Source organism: Pristis pectinata, chromosome 11, assembly GCF_009764475.1.
Source record: "Pristis pectinata isolate sPriPec2 chromosome 11, sPriPec2.1.pri, whole genome shotgun sequence".
Taxonomy (NCBI): domain Eukaryota; kingdom Metazoa; phylum Chordata; class Chondrichthyes; order Rhinopristiformes; family Pristidae; genus Pristis; species Pristis pectinata.
In genome coordinates this window covers 86,032,727-86,055,813 of record NC_067415.1, presented here as the reverse complement: position 1 = coordinate 86,055,813, position 23,087 = coordinate 86,032,727, and the positions used below count along the sequence as shown (strand labels likewise).

Sequence of the window (23,087 nt, the reverse complement as noted above, 5' to 3'; positions counted from 1 at the left end):
AGGTTGGGCAGGCTAGGACTTAATTACTTGGAGCACAGGAGACTGAGGGGTGATCTTATAGAGGTGTATAAAATTATGAGGGGCATAGATTGGGTGAATGCACTCAGTATTTTTCCCAAAGCTGGGGAGTCAATATCTAGAGGGCAGAGGTTTAAGGTGAGAGATTTAATAGGAACCTAAGGGGCAACTCCTTCTCTCACCTGTTCATATGTATATGGAATGGGCTGCCAGAGGAAGTGGGCGAGGCAGGTACATTAACAACGTTTAAGAGGTACTTGGACAAGTCCATGGATAGAGGGATATGGGCCACACGTGGGCAAATGGGATGAGCTTAGATTGGCATCTTGGTCAGCACAGAGGACTTGTGTTTCTGTGCTGTATGACTCCATGACCATTTACATTTATGTCAATTTAAATTACAGTTCATGAGCGATATTAATTGAGGCAGGGTTCAATGTGCAGTTTCCAATTCTCACAATAGAAATAGATTTTCATTTAGTACCAATAGCCTTTTGATGAAAGCTCACCGACCTGAAACATTAGCTCTGTTTCTCTCTCCACAGATGCTGCCTGACCTGCTGAGTATCACCAATATTTTCTGTCTTATTTCCAATGACCTTTTACCCGATTGGCATGTCTGATCAATATAGGTTGTGGGTTACCAATTAAGGACCTATCATCCCTTGCCTTAAATACACCCTGTGACTTGGCCTCCACAGCCCTCTGTGGCAACAAATTCCACAGATTCACCACCCGCAGGTTGAAGAAATTCCTTCTTATCCCAGTTCTAAAGGGATGTCCCTTTATTCTGAGGCTGTGCCCTCAGATCCTAGACTCTCCCACTGATGGAAACATCCTCTCCACATCAACTCTATCCACAATAAAGCCCTTGGTTAATAAAAATCTATCAATCTATTTAAAGCTGGAATGGCTCAGCATCATGGCTGTTGATAATCTCTCCCACCCCTCTGCACATCAATGTGTTACCTAATTCACTCCTGAGAAGTTACGCTGTAACTGTGAGACCTTGACCCCAAACTTCAGGCTCAACACATAGTGAGATAGGTTATAGAGTGTACTGTCATAGAGTACTCCACCTACACACTGCACAGTACAGGACAATCTCAATCAGACTAACACCCTCACCTGTAAATGGTGGGAACAATTGTTTTGTATTCTGAAGGATAATTCTGCAATAAATGGTGGGCTAAAGATGTTCTTTGTTGAAGTTGTTTTAACTTCCCAGCCTTTTTGATTTCTGAGCCTGTGTTTGGAGCAAGAGGGGGGACTTATTTGCTGATGGCCTGTGCTTGTGTGCTGGGTTTCAGGAGCTATGTCATGGAATGTTTCGCATCAATGTCAGTGTGTCAAAGAATCTCAACCTGAAGCTAAAGGATGGGGAGAAGAAGCCAGGCTTCTGGGTACCGCGTGTTTGGTGAGTAAAAGGGGTTGTTTTTCATTCTTTTTTTGGGATGTGGGCATCAGTGGTGAGGGCAGCATTTATTGTCCACCCCCAGCTACCCTTGGGAAGGTGGAGGTGAGCTGCCTCCTTGAAGCCCTGCAGTCCTTCTGGTGAAGGTGCTCCCACGGTGCTGTTGGGGAGGGAGTTCCAGGACAAGAGCCAGTGACGGTGAAGGAATGGCAATGTATTTCCAGGTCGGGCTGGTGTGTGACATGGAGGGGAACCTGCAGGTGGTGGTGTCTCCTGTACCTGCAGCCCTTAGAATGGTGCGTGGGTACTAATCAAATGGGCTGCTTTAGAACATAGAATGGTGCAGCACAGGAACAGGCCCTTTCAACGTGATGTTGTGCCAAATTAATTAAGCTAATGACACCTAATTAAACTAATATTTCTTGCCTGCACGGGGTCCATCTCCCTCCATTCTCTGCACATCCATGTGCCTAGCAAAGAGCCTCTTAAACCCCTCTATCATATCTACCTCAACCCCCACCTCTGGCAGTGCATTCCAGGCGCCCACCGCGCTCTGTGTAAATAAAACCTGCATATGGTTTATTATTGTCACATGTACTGAGACACAGTGAAAAAGTTTTGTTTGCATGCCATCCGTACAGATCATTTCAAAACATAAGTACATTGAGGTAATAACAGAATGCAGAATATAGTGGTACAGTTAGAGAAAGTACAGTGCAGGTAAAATGCAAGGGCCATAACGAGGTAGGTGCTAAGGTCAGGGGTTCATCTTAACTCTGTAACATCCTTTCACCCTCCGAGATCTCTGCACCCTTCCAGTTCTGGCCTCCGATTGCCCTGAGTTTAACCACTTCACCATTGGTGGTTGTGCCCTCAGCTGCCTGGGCCCTGGGCTCTGGAATTCCCTCCCCAACCTCTGCACCTCTCCGACTGTTACCAGTCCCCTTCAATCCCACCTCCATGACTGAGCTTTCAGTCACCTGCCTTAACATTTGGCTTGGACAATGTCCCAGGAAGCTGCTGCAGATTATCCAAGACCCTGGAGCCCATGTGTGTCCCCACACCAGGTCTGGGTCACCATCGTGCTGCTGCAGGAAGTGGATGCAAGTTGTTGCTGGAGAAACCAGGAGCTCTGTTTGCATTCTGATGGGATTTATGGGAAAGATGTCTCCTTCATTCCAGGGCCAATCCTCGAAACTTCAACTTTGACAATGTGGGCAGTGCGTTGCTGGCCTTGTTTGAAGTGCTGTCGCTGAAAGGTTGGGTCGAAGTCCGAGACGTCATCATTCATCGAGTGGGGCCGGTGAGGATCATTGATTTCCAACAGGGTTTGGGATAATTGTTTTGGTGTTGGCCCGGTTTTGTCAGTTGGCAGTGAAGGAACAGTGCTCCCTGTTTATCCTGGTTACAACTCCCTATGACCTTCTCGTGGGACATGCTGTCATCAGGAGACCGGGACACGTGACATGTCTGTACAGAACAAAAAACAAACTGCTGGTAGAACTTAGCGGGTCAGGCAGCGTCTGTGGAAGGAAGTGGACAGTCAATCTTTCAGGAGTCCAAATGAAGGATCTCAACCTGAAACGTCAGTTGTCCATTTCCCTCCACAGATGCTGCCCGACCCACTGAGTTCTTCCAGCAATTTGTTGTTTAGTACCAGATTCCAGCATCTTTTGTGTCTACACAGAAGCTGCTCGCTGCCTTCTCCCTTTGTTGTTTCCAACTAGAGTCAAATAAGTGATAATGAACCAGTTACTTTGTCCAATTTATGGCATAATTTAACCTCTTTTCCTGTGCTTTGTGCAACTCACTGACATTTATGGAATATAACAAAAACTTTATTGCAACTGCCCCAAAGCACTTCCACAAGGCTTTTTTGTTACACTTTCACCACTGGTGAAAAGATTTGACTTCTGCACTAAAGTTAAAAGTTAGGGGGCAGAAATTTGTTCTTTTGGTCACTTTCACTAACCACACACAGGAACATTTAACTCCAGATGCACTCACCTCCTGGCACTCTGCTCTCGCAAAATCAGTGGAAGGAAGAGGATGTCAGGCAACCAATACTCTCGCAAACAGCCAGTGCCCAACACCAAAGACTCATTTCTCCCCAAAGAGTCTGAAGTCAAAGTCGAGTTTATTGTCACCTGCGCAAGTCCATGTGTGCACAGGTGCAATGAAAAACTTACTTGCAGCAGCATCACAGGCACAAAGCATCAGATAAGCAGCATTCACAAGAAAAACATAAATTAAACATAAATTACAAACAATTTTTACAAGAAAGGACACAATTAGAACAAAAAGAAACAAAGTCTATTTTAGTGCAAAGTGGTCATGGTGTTACTAATCTGTAGTGATTAGGGTTTTGCTGGTTGGTTCAAGAACTGAATGGTTGAAGGGAAGTAACTGTTTCTGAACCTGGTGGTGTGGGATTTCAGGCTTCTGTACCTCCTGCCCGATGGTAGCTGTGAGAAGATGGCATGGCCCAGGTGGTGGGGATGGGTAAAGTTAGAATATCTGATTTAACATAATCTTGCAGTGAGTTCAAAATAAAGTGAGACAAAGGAACATGGAATTAAGAGAGAGAGATTAGAAAGAGAAGTAAATGAAATTAATTTCCACTTTAAGCCCCAGCAATGATTAAAAGTAATATTCCATACCTTTTTCAGGGCACGAGAGGTTGGTTCTCACTAGTTAAGATTCAATGCACTTGCATCTGAATGTGCCAGTGCATCTGTAGTGGGGAGGCATCTGAATGTCACATGACTGATGGGGTTCCACTGGAGCAGAGCTCATGGGGAAGAGGTTCAGCATTAACTGTGGCTCTCGGTTTTCTGCGTTACATCGTGCACGTTTGGGACAGGGACAATGCTGTTTAATTTGTTTTGTAATAAATCTGACACCAAAATACTCGCCATTAACCTCAGTGTAAAGTCCGAGTCACTGACGTAACTGCAAACTCTGTTTCTGCAGATTCATGGCATCTACATCCATGTCTTTGTTTTCCTCGGCTGCATGATTGGACTGACTCTCTTTGTTGGTGTTGTCATCGCTAATTTCAATGAAAATAAGGTGAGCCCCGCCTGCGCCATTACAGACCTGCTCACTGCTTTCACCCTTGGTTGTTTCCAAGCCAGAGTCAAATATGTGATAATGAATCATCTTTCTGTCCAATTTATGGTATTGGTATTGGTTTCTTATTGTCACATGTACTGAGATACAGTGAAAAGCTTTTGTTTGCGTGCCATCCAGACAGATCATTCCGTGCATAAGTACATCAAGGTAGTAAAAAGAAAGCAGAATGCAGAATATCGTGTTACAGTTACAGAGAAAGTACAGTGCAGGTGGACAACTAAAGTGCAAAGGGCCACAACGAGGTAGATTGGGAGATCAGGATTTCATCTTTTAGCATGTGAGAGGTCCGTTTAAGAGTTGATAACAGCGGGATAGAAGCTGTCCTTGAGCCTAGTGGTATGTGTTCTCAGACTTTTGTATCTTCTGCCCGACGGCGGTGGGGGGAGGGGGGAGAAGAGAGAATGTACGGGGTGGGAGGGGTCCTTGATTATGTTGCCTGCTTTCCCGAGGCAGCGGGAAGTGTAGACAGAGTCGGGTTTGTGTGATGGACTGGGCTGTGTTCACAAGTCTCTGCAATTTCTTATGGTCTTGGGGAGAGCAGTTGCCGTCCCAAGCTGTGATGCATCTGGATAGGATGCTTTCTGTGGTACATCGAAAAAAATTGGTAAGTCATCAGGGACATGCCGAATTTCCTTAGCCTTCTGAGGAAGTAGAGGCATTGGTGCGCTTTTTTGGCCATAGCATCAATGTGGCTAAACCCAGGACAAATTATTGATGATATTTACACCTAGGGACTTGAAGCTCTCAACCATCTCCACCTCAGCACCATTGACAGGGGTGTGTACTCCGCCCTGCTTCCTGAAGTCAATGACCAGTTGTAGTTTGATCTCTATTCCTCTGCTTTGCATAACTCACTGGTGCTATTGGTGTGACATTTATGTAATACAATAAAAACACATACAGTATTGCAACTACTGCATCCTGCCCCTGACTAATTCCATCAGATTTTTTTGCTACTTTTACTTTAACTACTTTTGCTTTAAAAATACTTGACTTTTGTACTAAAGTTAAAAGTTAGGGGGCAGAAATATATTCTCGGTCATTTCAGTGAGCAAGCAATATAGCACTGGCACCTATTGTGGCCTGACTTACACAGTGAGGTGGACTTACTGGTGAGTTGCCTTCCTATTGGTTCTCTAGGGCACTGCTTTACTGACCGTCGATCAGAGGCGATGGGAAGACCTGAAAAGCCGGCTGAAGATCGCTCAGCCCCTCCACCTGGCAGCTAGACCTGGTAAACAAGGTTCTGTCTTACTGGCCAGCACACTTCAAGTGGCTGCCCTCATTTCATGGCTGTGTGAAAAGTTAGATATCCTTCAACAATTAGTCAAGGGGAGCCCCATTAATTTCAGACTCAAATCTAACTTTGAGGAAGCTATATTTACCAATGTTTTTCCTTGCCTGTGTGAACTCCGACTGTTTTAGCCCTAATAGCTGTGATGAATTTATACAGGCTGTCTGTGTCTACACCACCCCATGTAAACAATGGCAGCTTTCTTTACTGCCACAGGAAAGATACTGGACATGTTCAGAATAATTCAGAGCATCAAGGAGGAAATCACACAGTGTTCTTTGAAGGGAAATGTACTAACACAGTTTGACAGCATTACAGAAGAGCGCAACATGTCATTGAGGAGGATGCTTTCAGCATTCAGGTGCTCTATAAATGCAATTTGCTGTTGTTGTTTCCAATGAAGCTCTTGAAGCACTCGCAGAATCACGCAGCATGGACACAGGCCACTCAGCCCACCCTGTCCACACCAACCTGTGCTAACCCCATCTTCCAGCACTGGGCCCGTAGCATTCCCTGCCTGTGTGATTCAAGTGCTCATTTAGACTCTCCTTAAATGCCATCAGGGACTCTGCTTCCACTGTCTCCGGTAGTGTGTTCCAGGTACTCACCACTCTCTGGGTGAGAAAGGTCCCCCTCAGATCCCCTCTAACTCTCCCCTCTGACCTTAAACCTTTGTCCCCTAGTTTTAATCTATCTCTGATATGGGGGATAGTTTCCTGCAGTCTACCCTATCTATGCCCCTCATTATTTTATATCCTTCAATTATGTCCCCTCCTAACCACCTCCGGTCTAGGGAGAACAGTCTCTCCTCATAACTGAACTGCTCCAATCTGGTGAATCTCCTCTGCACCTTCTCCAGTGCAATCACGTCCTTCCTATAGTGTGGTGACCATATAAGATAAGATTTCTTTATTAGTCACATGTACATTGAAACACACAGTGAAATGCATCTTTTGCGTAGGGTGTTCTGGGGGCAGCCCGCAAGTGTCGCCACGCTTCCAGCGCCAACATAGCACGCCCACAACTTCCTAACCCGTACGTCTTTGGAATGTGGGAGGAAACCGGAGCACCCGGAGGAAACCCACGCAGACACGGGGAGAACGTACAAACTCCTTACAGACAGCAGCAGGAATTGAACCCGGGTCGCTGGCGCTGTAATAGCGTTACGCTAACCGCTACACAGTACTCCCACTGAGGTCTGACCAGTGTTTCATAAAGTTGCATCCCCGCTCTTGTACTCAACTAAAATCGGCTGTGACAAGATGCTACACCTGCTGGAGTCTGCAAGAGTTGTAAAAGAGAGACAACAGTTTGCATTTACGTAGCACCAATATCCCACAGTGTAGGAGTATTTTCAAACAAAAATTAGCACACAGCTACATGGGATACTAAGACAGGTGATCAAAAGTTTGATCAAACACAGAGGTTTTGGGAAGAATCTTAAAAAGCAAGAGGGGCTCACGGCTGAGGCAGCTGAAGGCAAGGCTGCCAGTGGTGGCTTGATTCAGGGATGGAATTCAAGGAGTGCGGAGATCCCTGAGGGGACTGTAGAAGTAGGGAGGTGTGAGACCATAGGGAGCTTAAGGAAGAGCAAATCCAAAAGCCAACATGTTAGTCAGCACTTGGTCCAATGGAAATTCAGAAAACTTGTGGATCTCACCCTCACAGGGAGGGGTGGAGGGGAGGGATGGATGTAAGGGAAAGCTGGATAAATGCAGGAGAGAGAGGGCAAGATGATGAGGGGTAGGGGGAAATAGGTGTGGGCTAGAAAAGCAGCATGGAGCAGAGTGGCCAAATGGCCGGTATAACTCTCTGTTGTGTTTTCCAGATAATGGTGGCCTCCGAGCTAAAATGTACGATATAACTCAGCACCCGTTCTTCAAGAGAAGCATTGCTGTGATGGTCCTTGCACAGTCAGTGCTCCTGTCTGTCAAGGTACGGAACCGGTGTTACTAGAATTGTGCGGCACGATACAGTGTTCACCAATGACACGATGAGGAAGGGTGGTCCGTCCTCCCTCGGTCAGGCACTGCAGGATGTTTTGGGTCACTCTAATGATGTGTAGGATGCCACAGAAACACAAACTTCTCCTATCCAGTGGCACAGTGGGGTGGAGGACAGGGTAACTATCTCCACAACAGCAACAGTGTTCACTCACACAGCACCTTTAATATTGGAACATGTCCCAATCACATCCAAACAGAATTTGACACCTAACCACAGAGGAGAGATTGGGGCAGTTTGGTCAGAGAGGTGGATTGAAAGGAGTATGTGAGTGGACAAGGTCGTGGTAGAGAGGTTCAGGGACAGATTCCAGTGCTTGGGGTCCAGCTAGCTGAAAGTGCCAGTGGTGGGGATGGTCAACGGCCCAGGACTAGATGGAGATCTTAGAAGATTGTAGAGTTGAGGAGATTCCAGAAATAGGGATTTGAAAGCAAAGTAAGGAATTTTTTAAATAGAGACAGTATATACGTGGGAAACCAACCCAAAGCACTCAGGTAGCCTTCAGACAATAATTCAAGCCTTATGTGCTGGGAGCTCGTCTTTAGCATCAGGAATAGATCCAGGTTTGACCCATACAATTCTTAATGTTAATTCCCACAAAAAGGACTGGAAATGCTCAGCAGGTCAGGCAGCATCTGTGGAGAGAGAAACAGATTCTGCATTTCATTAGCACCTGGAAAAATTGGAGAGATAAAGTGGTTTTTAAGATGCAGAGAAAGGAGAGAATGCAATGTGTGGCGCAGCTACTGAGTAGAGGACACGTGAAGGAGAGGAGCAGAATCATTGATACTGTTCAGTGATGTTGAGGAACAAAAGCCAGGGGTTGCTTTGCTTCACGAGGCTGAGGGTGAATCAGGAATGGAGCGAAGAATTAAAGTGACAGGTGACAGGAAGTGGGGAGGGATGGCACTGTTGTGGAGTGGGCAGAGGGCTCCACAAAGTGGCACCCACCCCCTAGATCTGTTCATGTCTCCCCAGCTCAGAGAACAGGAACAATTAAATGACAGAAAGAGAAGGTGAGGGTGAGAGCGGGACAGGTCAGGAAACAACAAATAGTCTAGAGGAGATCTGGAATCATTAGATACTGGGCTCTGTCCCCTTCCCTGTCCCCTGGGTCTCCAGTTACCTTCCATGGACATAAACCCAGAGGCTGTAAGTGACTGCATTGCTGACAGTGACTTCTTCTCTGTGTTGCAGTGGGACGTTGATGATCCAGTCACAGTTCCTCTAGCGACGATGTCTGTCATCTTCACCTTTATCTTTGTCCTCGAGGTAATGTTATTTTCGATATATATTTGCTCCTACCTGCACCCACACCCCTGCTGTATCCTGCCACCATTTGTGTTGTGCGTCCAGGGTTGTTGCCAACTGTGGAAGCTCTTCACCACTGGCCAAGGTCACCTTTAGCGACAACTTGTTTCCTTTTAATTGATGCACTATCCGAGCAAGGCACACGTAGAAATGAAGTGTTCCTGATTACTGCAGGTGAAAAATTCTCCATTACGGATGGATTTCAGTGATTTATTGGGAAAGGGATTCATTCTGTTGCTTCCGGTGATGGTTTGATAATGCACCTAGCTGTGTTGTCAGGGAATAAAGCAATGGAAGGACACAGATAGCTCGTGATTGCATTCTCAAATTACTTCTCAAACCATCCACCAGTTAGCACCCTAAACTTTTCTCGAGAGGTGACTTTTTATAAATTACTTGTATTTTTCTGTTGTCTTTCAACATTCACTTTTCCAGGTAGGGTAAAAGTCACACTGACAGAACGTTGGATGCTACTGAGGCAAGTGGAAGGACCGAAATTTGCTCTTAGTTACATTAAAGTGATTCATTCTGATCCTTTAAAGAATCAAAAGTGCATTGGAGTTGCAGCTTTCACATCCATTCTTCCAGCTGCTGTAATTCTAAAGGGGAGTCACTCAGGGACATCCCTGTCACAGGCAACAACTCCTCCAATACATCACCCATACCTCCTTCGCTTGGGACACTGGGTGCTGAGGGAGGTTGAGCAACCCCCTATTGTTAATGCACTGACTGTCTTTGTCTTACATCGTCAGTGTTTTGTATCTCAGTGCTAGGCGTACAATCCATCACTCAAAGCAAACTGACAACCACCTCCAGCGATGATATTGTAGCTTCAGAAACATCTTCTCGCAGCTCCCATCGGGCAGGAGGTACAGAAGCCTGAAGTCCCACACCACCAGGTTCAAGAACAGCTACTTCCCTTTAACCATTGGTTCTTGAACCAACCTGCACAACCCTAATCACTAGTTTACCAACACCACGTTGATCACTTTGCACTAAAATGGACTTTGTTTTCTTTGTTCCAGTTCTGTTTCTTTCTTCTAAAAATTGTGTATAATTTTTGTTTAATTTACGTTTTTCCTGTGAATGTTGTGTCTCTGATGCTCTGTACCTGTGATGCTGCTGCAGGTAAGTTTGTCATTGCACCTGTGCACACATGGACTTGTGCATCTGACAATAAACTCGACATGGACTTTGATTTTGACATAAAGGGACTTAAAACCGAAGCACATCAGCAACCCCTCGAGGAAGGTGCAGAAGATCCCATGGTCACTGCTTTGAAGGTGGAGGGGAGATGTTCACCTGGGGTTTAACTCCTCAACCATCACTACCAACGTCAAATTGTCAGACTATTTCTCTTTGAACAAAAGCAACAAATTGCAGATGTTGGAACTCTGATCTAACACCAGAGATGGAGCAACAGTGGCACAGCAGCGAGAGCTACTGCCTCACAGCTCCAGAGACCCGGGTCCAATCCTGACCTTGGGTGCTGTCCGTGTGGAGTTTGCACGTTCTCCCCGTGACTGTGTGGGGTTCCCCCGGGTGCTCCGGGTTCCTCCCACATCCCAAAGTTGTGAGGATCGGTAGATTAATTGCCCCCAGTGTGTAGGTGAGTGGCAGAATCTGGGGGGAGTTGATGAGGATGTGGGGAGAATAAAACAAAGGTGGGATTAATGTAGGATGAGTGTAAATGGGTGGCTGATGGCTGGCATGGACTTGATGGGCCAAAGGGCCTGTTTCTGTGTAGTATCTCTCTGTGACTCTATGGGAATGCTGGAGATCCTCAGCAGGCCAGTCAGCACCTGTGGGGAGGGAGAATCAGTTCGATGTTTCAGACTTTTCATTGGAACAGTTCTTGCTTGTTCCACCTTGTTGCTGTTTGTGGGATCTTGCTGTGCGCAGATTTGGCTGCAGTGTTTCCCACATTGCAACGGTGCTAACACTTCAGGGAGTGCTTCTCGGGCTGTGAAGCTCTTCAGGATAGCCTGAGGATGTGCAAGCTGCTACTCCAATGCAGTTTTAATTCTTTAAAAAAACAGAATGAATTATTTTAAAGTACCTGAGGGCAAAGTTCAGTCTTGTCTCTTACTCCAGCAGCATTGAACATTCTGTCAGTGTGTCTTCCTGAAACTTGAATTTTTCTCCTAACCCTCTGCAAAAGTTCTAAAAGTTGCATTAACCAAGTTATTTTTATGCAGGTGCATTGCACTTACAGACAGTTCGTGTATTTTAAGTGTGAGACTGGTTGGCCAGAGTCGTTTTTCAGAAGCATACCTCAGTCTTAAAATAGTTTTGAAACCTGCAAACTAATCAGAATGAGGCCGCGGAGCAGGAAGAGGACGTTCTGCTCCTTGAGCCTGCGCCACCAGTCAGTTAGATCACCGTGCCTCCACCGACGATATTCCACCCCGTCTTCCCATTGGATCTGCAGATATGTTGGTTTGCTCAGTGCCCAACTATCCATCTACCCCGGATTTAAATACTCTCAACAACTGGGTGACCCCATCTGGGGAGGAGAATTTGGAAGATTCACAGTCATCAGAGCAAAGTAATTTCCCCTCATCTCAGTTTCATTGCTCAATTAGATTCAGATTAGTTTCTTGTCATATACACTGGGATGCAGTGAAATTCCTTGCTCATGTGAAGTAAACAGTGTACATGGTAATGATAAATACACCAACAAATACAGCAACTACAAAACAGCAGAATGGTGCAAAGATTGTAGTGCAGTCCAAAGTGGTGCAAAAAAATGCTAAAGGGACAATAACGGAAGAGGTAGAATTAAGAGTCCAAGAACGTGGCAGCACCGCCGGGAAGGGGATGTGAGAGAGGGGATTGGTTCAGGAGTCTGACAGCAGTGGGGAAGAAGCTGTGCCCCAGTCTGGACGTCCGGGCTTTCAAACTCCTGTATCTTCTCCCAGAAGGTAGAAGAGAGAAAAGAGACTGACCAGGATGGCAGGCATCCTTAACAAAAATCTGATCTGTATCCCCCACCCCTGGTTCTGTAAACCTCAGTCCCCAACCCAACAAAACTCTATCAGCCTCAGTTCTGAAATGTCCAGCCTCAGTGGTCTTTTGGGCAGAGAGTCTCGGTCGTGCTCTTGTTTTAAGGCTTGTTCTGGAATGGTTTCTATCCCTGTCCACCCCATCAAAGGCTTCAGTTATCCCAACCACTCCATTAGATAACTCTTCAGTCAACAACATGTGCATCTTGTGTATACAAAAGGGCAGTCTTGATGGGCTGATTCTCATTTCTGTTTTGTATGTTCTTATCTGGATGCAACAACACTCAGAAAGCTCAGTGCCATCCAGGACAAAGCAGCCCACCTGACTGACTCCCCATTAACCAACCTTACACTGCCAGTATACAGTGGCTGCAGTGTGCACCATCTCCAATGTGCACTGCAGTTACTCACCCAGATCCCTCCCAAACCTGCAAGCTCTATCACCACCAAGGACGAGGGCAGAAAGCTTATGGTAACACCGCTACCTGCAGGCTCCCCTCCAAGTTACACATTATGCTGAGTAGGAAATATATCGCCAATTCTTCATCCACACTGGGTCTCCCTCCCAAACAGCACTGGCGACATTGCAGGACTGCAGCGGTTCACGAACGTGGCTCATCAGCGCCATCTCAAGGGCAGTCAGTGCAGGGTAATAACTGCTGGGTTTAGCAGTGACGCCCAGATCTATAAAATGCTCAGCAATATCCTGCCCATTAGTGGTGCGTGTGTGTCTTCTCATTCTGCACAAGGTAGGTTAAGGACTAATTTGCCAAGTGGTGCCTCTTATTGACCAGCTTTGATCACCTATTAGATGTGCTTCCAGTTTGGGGGAGAGCAGCTTGTAATCTGCTATTGATGAACTCTTGAGGATTAAAGGTCAAATTTTTAATGAGATCTGTATTTCATAATTACTTGGCATTCCTTGCTGGATTGAGAGGAAATGCTGGTAAATTAATGAGACTATGAAAAGTATCCTTAATTATGAGAGCAATGCTGGAAAGTGAATGTGGCAGTACTGGCTGTGTATGGATCAGTCAGTGTCCTAGCCAGGTGTGTTCAATCATCATTCACAAAGCTCAGGGGAAGATGCAACCAGGAGAATAGGTTCATCAACTTCACCAAGGCTTTCAAAATATCCCAAATATTAAAAGTAAAACCTGCAAAATAATTGAAAACTGATGTTAGGGAAGTTCTTGAAAGCAGTTGCAATGCTCAGTTGATACATATCAAGGGGTAATTTACTGAGTGGGAGAGGTGTTCCCTCTCTCTCTCTTGCTCTCGCTCTCGCTCTCTCTCTCAGCTCTGTTCAGCTTGTAAATGGTGCAGAGACTGCATCTGTATTTCCAGTGTGTGACAAGCAGCCCGGTGATGCCAAGGCTTGGGGATTTGTTATCCATTTCAGGCTTTGCTCTTTATGAGAGAAGCACAGGGGTCAGTTGGGCTGGGCAGTGCACTGTGAAGAAAATCTGTATCACACATTAGAAATAGCCCAGCAAGTCAAAAGCAACAGGAAGATTGACATTCACCCCTCCGACCCAAAGCAAGATGTCATAAAAAGAGCTGAGATAATGGGGTAGCCCCAGAGACTGATGGGCTCGACCTGATCAGAACCACTAAAGGCAAGAGGTTTGCATTTCAAAGCCAAGCAGACAGTGAAGATGGCAGAATCCAGCTACTGCGGACTTGTTCTGCTGCTTGGCGTGAGATGATAAACTGAGGTAGTGTCTGTGCCATCAGATGCACTGGAGCCTGTAAATCAGCTCCCTGTTCAACGCCTGTCCTTTGATGTTGACTGATTCCTGCTTCGTCAGGAACGCTCTGTCGGTTTTGTGAGGTTGTGTGTCCTCCAGAGACTTGAGCACAAAATCCAGGCTGTTGCCACAGTACTGCAGGAGTGCTGCAGTGTCAGAGGAGTTGCTTCGGGGTGAGACACTAATTTGCAGCCACACAGCTGAACGTGAAAAATCCCAGGCATGGTTTGAAGTAGAGCAGCAAACAATCTATTGGAGGAACTCAGTGAGTCGAGCAGCATCTGTGGGGGGTGTTGGGGGAGGAAAGGTCGCTGTTTCAGCTCGAAACCCTGCATCAGGACCCAAAATGTCGACAATTCCTCCCCCCCCCCCCCCCCCCCCACAGATGCGGCTCGACCCGCTGAGTTCCTCCAGCAGATTGTGTGTTGCTCCAGGTTCCAGCGTCTGCCGTCTGGGTGTCTACAGTTTGAAGAAGAAGCAGGAGAATTCTTCCCAGTGTTCGCACAGTCTCTGGGGATACTGCAGCATCTTGTAATCTTATTAACTGGCAATCATAGAGTTATACAGCAGGGAAACAGGCCATTCAGCCCATCATGTCCAGGCCAACCAGTGGGCACCATCCATACTAACCCCATCTTCCAGCACTTGGCCTGCAGCCGTCTCTGCCTGTGTGATTCAAACACTTGTCCGGACACTTCTTAAGTGTTGTCAGCAACTCTGCTTCCACCACTCTCTCAGGCAGTGTGTTCCAGGTACTCACCACTCTCTGGGTAAAATAGGTCCCCCTCAGATCCCCTCTCTTACCCCTCACCCTAAATCCATGTCCTCTAGTTTTATTCACCTTTGATAAGGGGAAAGTTTCCTGCAGTCTACCCTATCTGTACCCTTCAATTTTATATACCTCAGTCATTTCCCCTCCTAACCTCCTCTATTCTCGGCAGAGGGGCCATGACCTACTCCTGCTCCTAATTCATATGTTTTTCTGCGTCTTCTTCCCCTGTTAATGTCACAGAGATTATTTGTTCATTATCGCACGTCTGTTCATGGAAACTCACTGCATTCAAATCGGCTGCCATGTATCTAATGTTGACTACACTACAAGAGAACCTTATTGGCTGTAAAGTCCAATGGAATATCCTGAATGGGTCATGACAGGTCTTGGTCAAGTCACTATTTTGTCTTGTATTCTCTGCAACGGTGCTTCATGAGCTGGGGTGTGTGGAGGGGTGGGAGATACGTCCGCCATACAGGGGTCTGTCAGGCTTTAGTAAGGTTGAAAGTTCACCAAAAAAATCAGACAATAAACAGGGTAAGTAGGTCCTTCTGTGGGCAAGCTATGAACATGGTGCTGACGTATTGCCTGTATTTGAATGGGTTTCTGTCTCTGCTTCCTTCAGGTGACCATGAAGATCACTGCCATGTCCCCATCTGGATTCTGGCAAAGCCGACGCAACCGTTATGACCTGCTGGTGACGTCGCTGGGTGTGATCTGGGTGGTGTTACACTTCGCTTTACTTGTAAGTCACATCTGGGATTTCACCAGCTCTATTGAGCAGGTTTATAGGAATGTCATATCTGGACAGAATTCAATCAGTCTCAGCTCAGACCATGAAAATTTCCCAGCTCTGCTCCTGTCGGATTAATTGGAACGTTTTGCCTTGAGGGTTTCCTGTTAATGTTCCGGAATCCTAAGCGGACCACACTCTAACCTGAATCAGAAGGTTGTGGGTCCGAATCCAACTTGAGCACAAAAGTCTGTGCTAGCTCTACTGGGGAACTGCCACACTGCCATAGGTGCCACCTTCCAGCCGCATCAAAGCACCACCAGACTCCCCAGTTGGATGGAAGAGATCCATTTTGGACACGAGATGAGGCTTCTCACCTGGGCTGATATTTCTCCCTCGATTGGTACCATCGAACATGGATTATCAGGCCATTATCTTTTTGCTCTTTGTCGGACCTTTGTGCTCTGGTATGCAACGAGGGCGTGAAGGGTGCCACGGAAACAGAAGACGTTCTGTTTAAATTCCAAACTGAGTACCTTATCCTTGGCACAATTGTTAAAAATAGGCAGAGGTTGGAGCAAATCTCTTGTGTGTCACCACAAGGTCGCCTGGACTTGGGGGCCTGAGTTACAAGGAGAGGTTGCGTAGACTTTATTCCCTGGAACATAGGAGATTGAGGGGTGACCTGATGGAGGTGTATAAGATCATGAGGGGCATAGACAGATTGAAAGCACACAGTCTTTTTCCCAGGGAGGGAGTGCTAAAAACAAGAGGGCAAAGGTTTAAGATCAGAGGTGAGAGATTTAAAAGGGACATCAGGGGCATCTTCTTCACACAAAAGGCAGAACGTATTTGGAACGAGCTGCCAGAAATAGCGGTTGAGGAGGCCACATTAGCAACGTTTAAAACCCATCTAGATAAGCACATGGATAGGAGGGGTTTAGAGGGCTATGGGGCAAACGCAGGCAGATGGGATGAGCTCGCTGGGCAACACAGTCGGCATGGATGAGTTGGGCCGAAGGGCCTGTTTCTGTGCTGTATGACTCTAAGGTCACTGATGTTACGGATTTGCAGAGAGAGACTTTGAGAGTGCAGGGAGAATGTGGAGCTTGCTCCCACAGGGAGGTGTGGAGGTCAAGAGCAGGGACGAGTTTAAGACGACGCTATATGAGCACACGAGGAAGGTGGTGGGAGATGGAGAGGGGAGGGAGGGGGCTGGTGTGATGGTTGGGGTGGGCGGACTCTCTCTCTGGGACCCAGCTCTGGGATGTATCGATAACTTGGAATCACCTCAGGCTGAGTTACAGAGTTTGTTTGTGGCCATTTACAGAACGAGTACACCTACATGATGGGAGCCTGTGTCATCGTTTTCCGCTTCTTCTCCATCTGTGGGAAACACGTGAGTACACAGCTCGCCTCAGGTGCAGCACACCTCCCCCAGACGGAGCGCGTGGCTCGGAGGTGCGAGGGTATCCGTGCCGTTGCACGTCATCGTCAGTCTCCTGCAGTGTCTTGTGTTGCTGTCGTCCTGTGTGGAATGTATAATGGTGTTACACGCTTCATGTCCATTCACTGCATTCATTTGTGTGTGTGTTTTTTTTTGCTTCGATGCGTTTGAGCGCCCGCGATGAGATGTCGTGGTGAGGTTTGCCGCATCCGTCGCCCCTGGTGACCCAGGAGAGGCAGAGGTCCGATCTCGACAAGGATTTGAGCCAGTTCCCCATTTCAGGTCCATTTCTTAAGACAAGCTGAGGTCATCACATAGTAACAACGCATTAGCATTTTCAGCGACTCATTTCCTTGCTGTTATATTGTAACATAAAACCTCTCACTCAGAAATCTCCATTTATTATAGCTAATAGGCTTAACGTTCATTTATTAAGGGTGTTAACATTGCAAGGAATATTTAACGTTTAGAATGACTGTCAAGATGTGCAGAGATTTTGTAGTGAGTAAACCTTTCACAATGTTTACTATGTTCTAAATTGGTTTAATCAGTTGGTTAATATATTCAATTGATGCAAGGGCACTTTGTCGTCTGGTTACAGGTGACACTGAAGATGTTGTTACTAACTGTAGTTGTCAGTATGTACAAGAGCTTTTTCATTATAGTGGGCATGTTCCTACTGCTGATCTGCTACGCCTTTGCTGGAGTGGTACTGTTTGGAACTGTCAAGTATGGGGAGAACATCAACAGGTGTGTAACCCTCTCTCCCCTCGGTGCCCTGGCATGTTTTTATCGATACCACTTTGGTCTGTAGGAGTGATAAATATCTCGGCACATGACAGGCTTTGTGGGAACTCACTGGCTGCTCCCGGCTGCTGGGGTACAGACAGAGCCCCAGTATACTGGCTGGCACCAATGTGCCTCGATACACTGGTGTTCAGCAAAACCCCTGCAGCCCATGTGCAGACACGAGACCTGTTCACCCATCCCTCCCTTGCCCGCTGACCCCACTGGTTCCCAGCCTGCCATCTCCATTCTCAAACTTCCATGCTTATTTTCAAATCCCTCTTTGGCCTGCACCCCTCCCTGTCCATATACCCTGTCCAGGCCCCACACCCCTCCCTGTCTCTGTAACCACCCCTCCCCCACGGCCCCTACACCCCTCCCTATCTCTGCGACCTCCTGTATTGACAGAGACTATATTCCAAAGGAAAAACATCTTATTATATATTTTATATTGAGCAATAATGCTGAAGATTTACTGATTGAAATTGCCTGGGGTGTCGTCTGATTTCACAGTTTTGCTAGTTTGATCCAGGCCATTTGCCACTCCAGTACCCTGATGATAACTGCCCTGTTGCCCCTTATCTCCCATACAGACATGCAAACTTCTCCTCTGCTGGTAAAGCCATCACCGTCCTGTTCCGCATCGTCACAGGGGAAGACTGGAATAAGATTATGCATGACTGCATGGTGAGTGGGGAGTCACTGGAGCCTCGTCATTGCCCCAAGGTCAAAGGCATCCCCATGGGCTCTGTTAACTGGTCTGCCTTTGACCCTGGCAAGGTTCCCCAGGCTTATACATGTACAGTCCTACTGCTGCTGTGTAACAGATTACAGGATGATGTGATGGTTGCTTTAAAGATTTGAGTGGATTAATTCAGTGAAGCTCAATCAATTTAGTTGTACAAGATGTTGATAAGTTGCTACAGATTGTTTCTGTTGTAAGGAACTGGTAGAAACGGGGAACTGATGGGAACTTGGGGAGAATCAGATGGAATTAGCGTAGGATTATTGTAAATGGGTGGTTGATGGTTGGCATAGATTTGATGGGCTGATGGGCCTGTTTCTGTGCTGTGTGGCTCTGTGGACCTGTCAGTATAACATTAGTGGTCAGAAAATTATGGACTCCCCACTGAAGGTAAATCGAGAAAAACGAGCAGGAATGAAACAATATAATGATGAACTGTCGGCGATTGGAATGTTTTGGAAGGTAAAGTTTTGCTCAACTAACGTCCTTAATGTTTACATGCGGTAACAGGGAGAATAGGGAAATGGAGGAACTGGTGAAGGGAAGAGGTTGGTGAGACCACACTTGGAATATTGTGTTCAGCTTTGGCCGCCGTGTTATAGGAAAGATGCCATTAAACTGGAGAGAGTGTAGAGAAGCTTTACGAGGATGTTGCCAGGACTCGATGGTCTGAGTTATAGGGAGAGGTTGGGCAGGCTAGGACTTTATTCCTTGGAGCATTGGAGACTGAGGGGTGACCTTATAGAGGTGTATAAAATCAGGAGGGGAAGAGATAAGGTGAATGCACTCAGTCTTTTTCCCAGGGAAAGGGAACCAAAAACTAGAGGGCTTAGGTTTAAGTTGAGGGGGCAAGATTTAAAAGGGACCAGAGGGACAACTTCTTCACACAGAGGGTGGTGGGTATATGAAATGAGCTGCCAGTAGAAGTAGTTGAGGCGGGTACAGTAGCAACATTTAAAATACATTTGGATAAGTGTATGGATAGGAAAGGTCCAGAGGGACATGGACCAAACATGGGCAAATGGGACTAGCTCAGGTAGGCAACTTGGTCAGCATGGACATGTTGGGCCAAAGGGCCTGTTTCCGTGCTGTATTACTCTGACAATGACTCTTAAAGCCATTTTCTCTGTTGAGGAATGTCCAGTGCAATGGACAGTGGGAATCTATAACTCCCTGCCCCAAGAGGCTCATAAAACTTGCGTGACAATGTCCAAACTGAGGCTGAAACATCCTTGTTGGGTTCAGGGTCTGCGGATTAAGGAACCAAGGGAGGGCAGTGGAGTTGATCAGCCATGATCTGGTCAAGTGCCAGAGCAGGCTTGAGGGGCTGAGTGGTCTCTGCCTGCTCTTCTGCTTTCCCATTGGATGAGCTGCCTTCTGTCTGGGATCGTACCATTCCCGGACATAATGCAGGTAGGGCACAGGAGAGCAAAGGCCACAGACTGCAACAGGGCAAGTGGTGCATGACCCCTGAGTTGGTGTGGGTCTCGTCTCCCAACCCTAGTGATATTCCTGGAATCGACAGAAAAAAAGTAGGAGAAAACTGGGAAGAGCTGCATTTGTTTAACCTCCTGAGGTCTTTCTGCTGAGTTTTGACACAGAGCTGCATAGTAGCGCAATGGGTAAATTTGCTGCCTCGCAGCTCCAGAGACCTGGGTTCAACCCTGACCTCCAGCGCTGTCGGTGTGGAGTTTGCACGTTCTCCCTGTGACCGCGTGGGTTTCCCCTGGGTGCTCCAGTTTCCTCCCACATCCCAAAGACCTGTAGGTTGGTAAGTTAATTGGCCGCTGTAAATTGTCCCCAGTTCGTAGGTGAGGGGTGGAATCTTGGGGGGAATTGGTGGTCATGAGGGAGAGAATAGAATACAGGCGAATGTGATCGAATGGGATTGGTGGGAATGCCCTGTGAGCTGGCATTGACTCAATTGGCTGAATGGCCTCCTCCAATGAGGGAAAAATGAGAAGATGCGAGTGGGGAGCTGTAATTCCTGGGGACTCCCAGGGAATGTTGGAGAGCCAGCAGTTCAATGCCTCTTGTAATTCTTCCTCAGGTCCAACCACCTTTCTGCACTCCCAGCGACGAGAACTACTGGGAGACGGACTGTGGGAACTACGCCGGAGCCCTGATGTATTTCTGCTCCTTTTACGTCATCATCGCGTACATCATGTTAAACCTGCTCGTTGGTAAGTTAGTCTTAAGCCAGGTGAACTGGGTGGTGAAGAGGCACTGCCCAGGTGTCGCTGGAGTTGACCACCACCTCACAACTTGAGTGGAAGGCCTGCTGATAACATAAGCCATGTCCAAGGGAGGTGTTATCATACAGACCATGGTCACTACCGTGTGGCTGCCAACTGGTGGGTGGGCTCAGTGTGAGGGAGATCGTACTTCGTTCCATGGGCCCCTGTTTTCAGATTTTCCCTGAGGCCTCTCTTGTTCTGGTTAATTCACCAGTTCAGACCTCTTGATCATCCCTGATTCTCAGCGCTCCGTCACCAGCTTCCTTCAGCTGCCTGGGCCCAAGCTCAGGAATCAATCGCTTTCCACTCCTCTACTGTGCCAGTTAATCGCAGCACATGATAAAACACACCAGACAACCACTTGGTTAATAACTGTGTTAATCACGATTAGTTCCCACCGCTCAGAGATTCACTACATAGTTTCAAACAGGTCTTGTTAACTCTTTAGTTACACAACTCGTTATTTAGTTTCACAACTTCCAAAACCCACTCCTTATATTACCCGCTCTCGATGAACCTAGCTGCAGCTCGATGCAGTGAGTTCTTCTCCAAGTTCTTGGCATGAGGTAGGACATAGAACAGTACAGCACAGAAACAGGTTCTGTGGTCCGTGAGGTTGAGCCAAACTAACTAAACTAATAATTAAATGCCAACTAAACCAGTACCTTCTGCCTACACAAGGTCAATCTCCCTCCATTCTCTCCACATTCATGTCCCTATCTAAGAGCCTCTTAAACATCTCTATCACATCTGCCTCCAACCCCACCCCCACCCCTGGCAGCACATTCCTGGCACTCTGTGTAAAAAAAAAACTTGCCCCACACATCTCACAGAACCATAGAACAATACAGCACAATACAGGCCCTTCAGCCCACCATGTTGTGCCGCCCTTCAAACCACACCTAAGACTATCTACCCCCTTCCCCCCACATATCCCTCTATCTTAAATTCCTCCATATGCTTATCTAACAATCTCTTGAACTTGACCAACGTATCAGCCTCCACCACCACCCCAGGCAGCGCATTCCATGCACCAACCACTCTCTGGGTGAAAAACCTCCCTCTGACATCTCCCTTGAACTTCCCACCCATTACCTTAAAGCCATGTCCTCTTGTTTTGAGCATTGGTGCCCTGGGAAAGAGGTGCTGGCTGTCCACTCTATCTATTCCTCTCAATATCTTATATACCTCTATCATGTCTCCCCTCATCCTCCTCCTCTCCAATGAGAACAGCCCTAGCTCCTTTAGTCTCTCCTCATAATCCATACTCTCTAATCCAGGCAGCATCCTGGTAAATCTCCTCTGCACCCTCTCCAACGCCTCCACATCCTTCCTATAATGAGGCGACCAGAACTGGACACAGTACTCTAAGTGTGGCCTAACCAGAGTTTTGTAAAGCTGCATCATTACTTCGCAACTCTTAAACCCGATCCCACGACTTATAAAAGCTAACATCCCGTAAGCTTTCTTAACTACCCTATCTACCTGTGAGGCGACTTTCAGTGATCTGTGGGTATGCACCCCCAGATCCCTCTGCTCCTCTAAGCTGCCCAGAATCCTGCCATTTACCTTGTACTTTACCTTGGAGTTTGTCCTTCCAAAGTGTACCACCTCACACTTGTCTGGATTGAACTCCATCTGCCACTTGTCAGCTATGCTCTGCATCCTATCAATATCCTTCTGTAAGCTTTGACAGCCCTCCACACTATCCACAACACCACTGATCTTTGTGTCATCTGCAAACTTGCTAACCCACCCTTCCACCCCCCATCTAAGTCATCAATAAATATCACAAAAAGTAGAGGTCCCAGAACCGATCCCTGTGGGACACCACTAGTCACGGCCCTCCAATCCGAATGCACTCCCTCCACCACAACCCTCTGCTTTCTGCAGGAAGCCAATTCTGAATCCACATGGCCAAGCCTCCCTGGATCCCTTGGCCTCTGACCTTCTGAAGAAGTCTACCATGCGGAACCTTATCAAACGCCTTACTAAAATCCATGTAGGCCACATCCACTGCACTACCCTCATCAATCTTCCTGGTCACCTCCTCAAAGAACCCTATCAGGCTTGTGAGGCAAGATCTTCCCTTCACAAAGCTTTGCTGGCTGTCCTTAATCAGTCCATGATTCTCTAAATGGTCATAGGTCCTATCTCTTAGAATCCTTTCTAACAGCTTACCCACCACAGACGTAAGGCTCACTGGTCTATAATTCCCTGCACTATCCCTACTACCTTTTTTGAATAAGGGGACAACATTCGCCACCCTCCAATCCTCCGGTACCATCCCCGTGGACAACGAGGACTCAAAGATCGTAGCCAACGGTTCAGCAATCTCCTCCCTTGCCTCACAAAGCAGCCTGGGGAATATTCCGTCAGGCCCCGGGGACTTATCTGTCCTAAGATTTTCTAACAACTCCAACACATCCTCTCTC

General features: G+C 47.1%; 1 protein-coding gene across 5 annotated transcripts in view; it reads left to right on the top strand.

Annotated features, from left to right (window-relative positions):
- The window catches only part of nalcn (sodium leak channel, non-selective), a 135,476-nt gene that overhangs the window by 91,754 nt on the left and 20,635 nt on the right, over positions 1-23,087 (top strand). For all 5 annotated transcript variants that reach the window (XM_052026246.1, XM_052026245.1, XM_052026247.1 and 2 more), the window contains 11 exons: positions 1,329-1,435; positions 2,615-2,735; positions 4,406-4,504; positions 5,708-5,801; positions 7,690-7,796; positions 9,063-9,137; positions 15,330-15,449; positions 16,768-16,836; positions 17,486-17,634; positions 18,264-18,357; positions 20,466-20,598. In XM_052026246.1, coding sequence (XP_051882206.1) covers positions 1,329-1,435; positions 2,615-2,735; positions 4,406-4,504; positions 5,708-5,801; positions 7,690-7,796; positions 9,063-9,137; positions 15,330-15,449; positions 16,768-16,836; positions 17,486-17,634; positions 18,264-18,357; positions 20,466-20,598 — 1,168 coding nt within the window. The remainder of the gene's footprint in view (positions 1-1,328; positions 1,436-2,614; positions 2,736-4,405; positions 4,505-5,707; positions 5,802-7,689; positions 7,797-9,062; positions 9,138-15,329; positions 15,450-16,767; positions 16,837-17,485; positions 17,635-18,263; positions 18,358-20,465; positions 20,599-23,087) is intronic.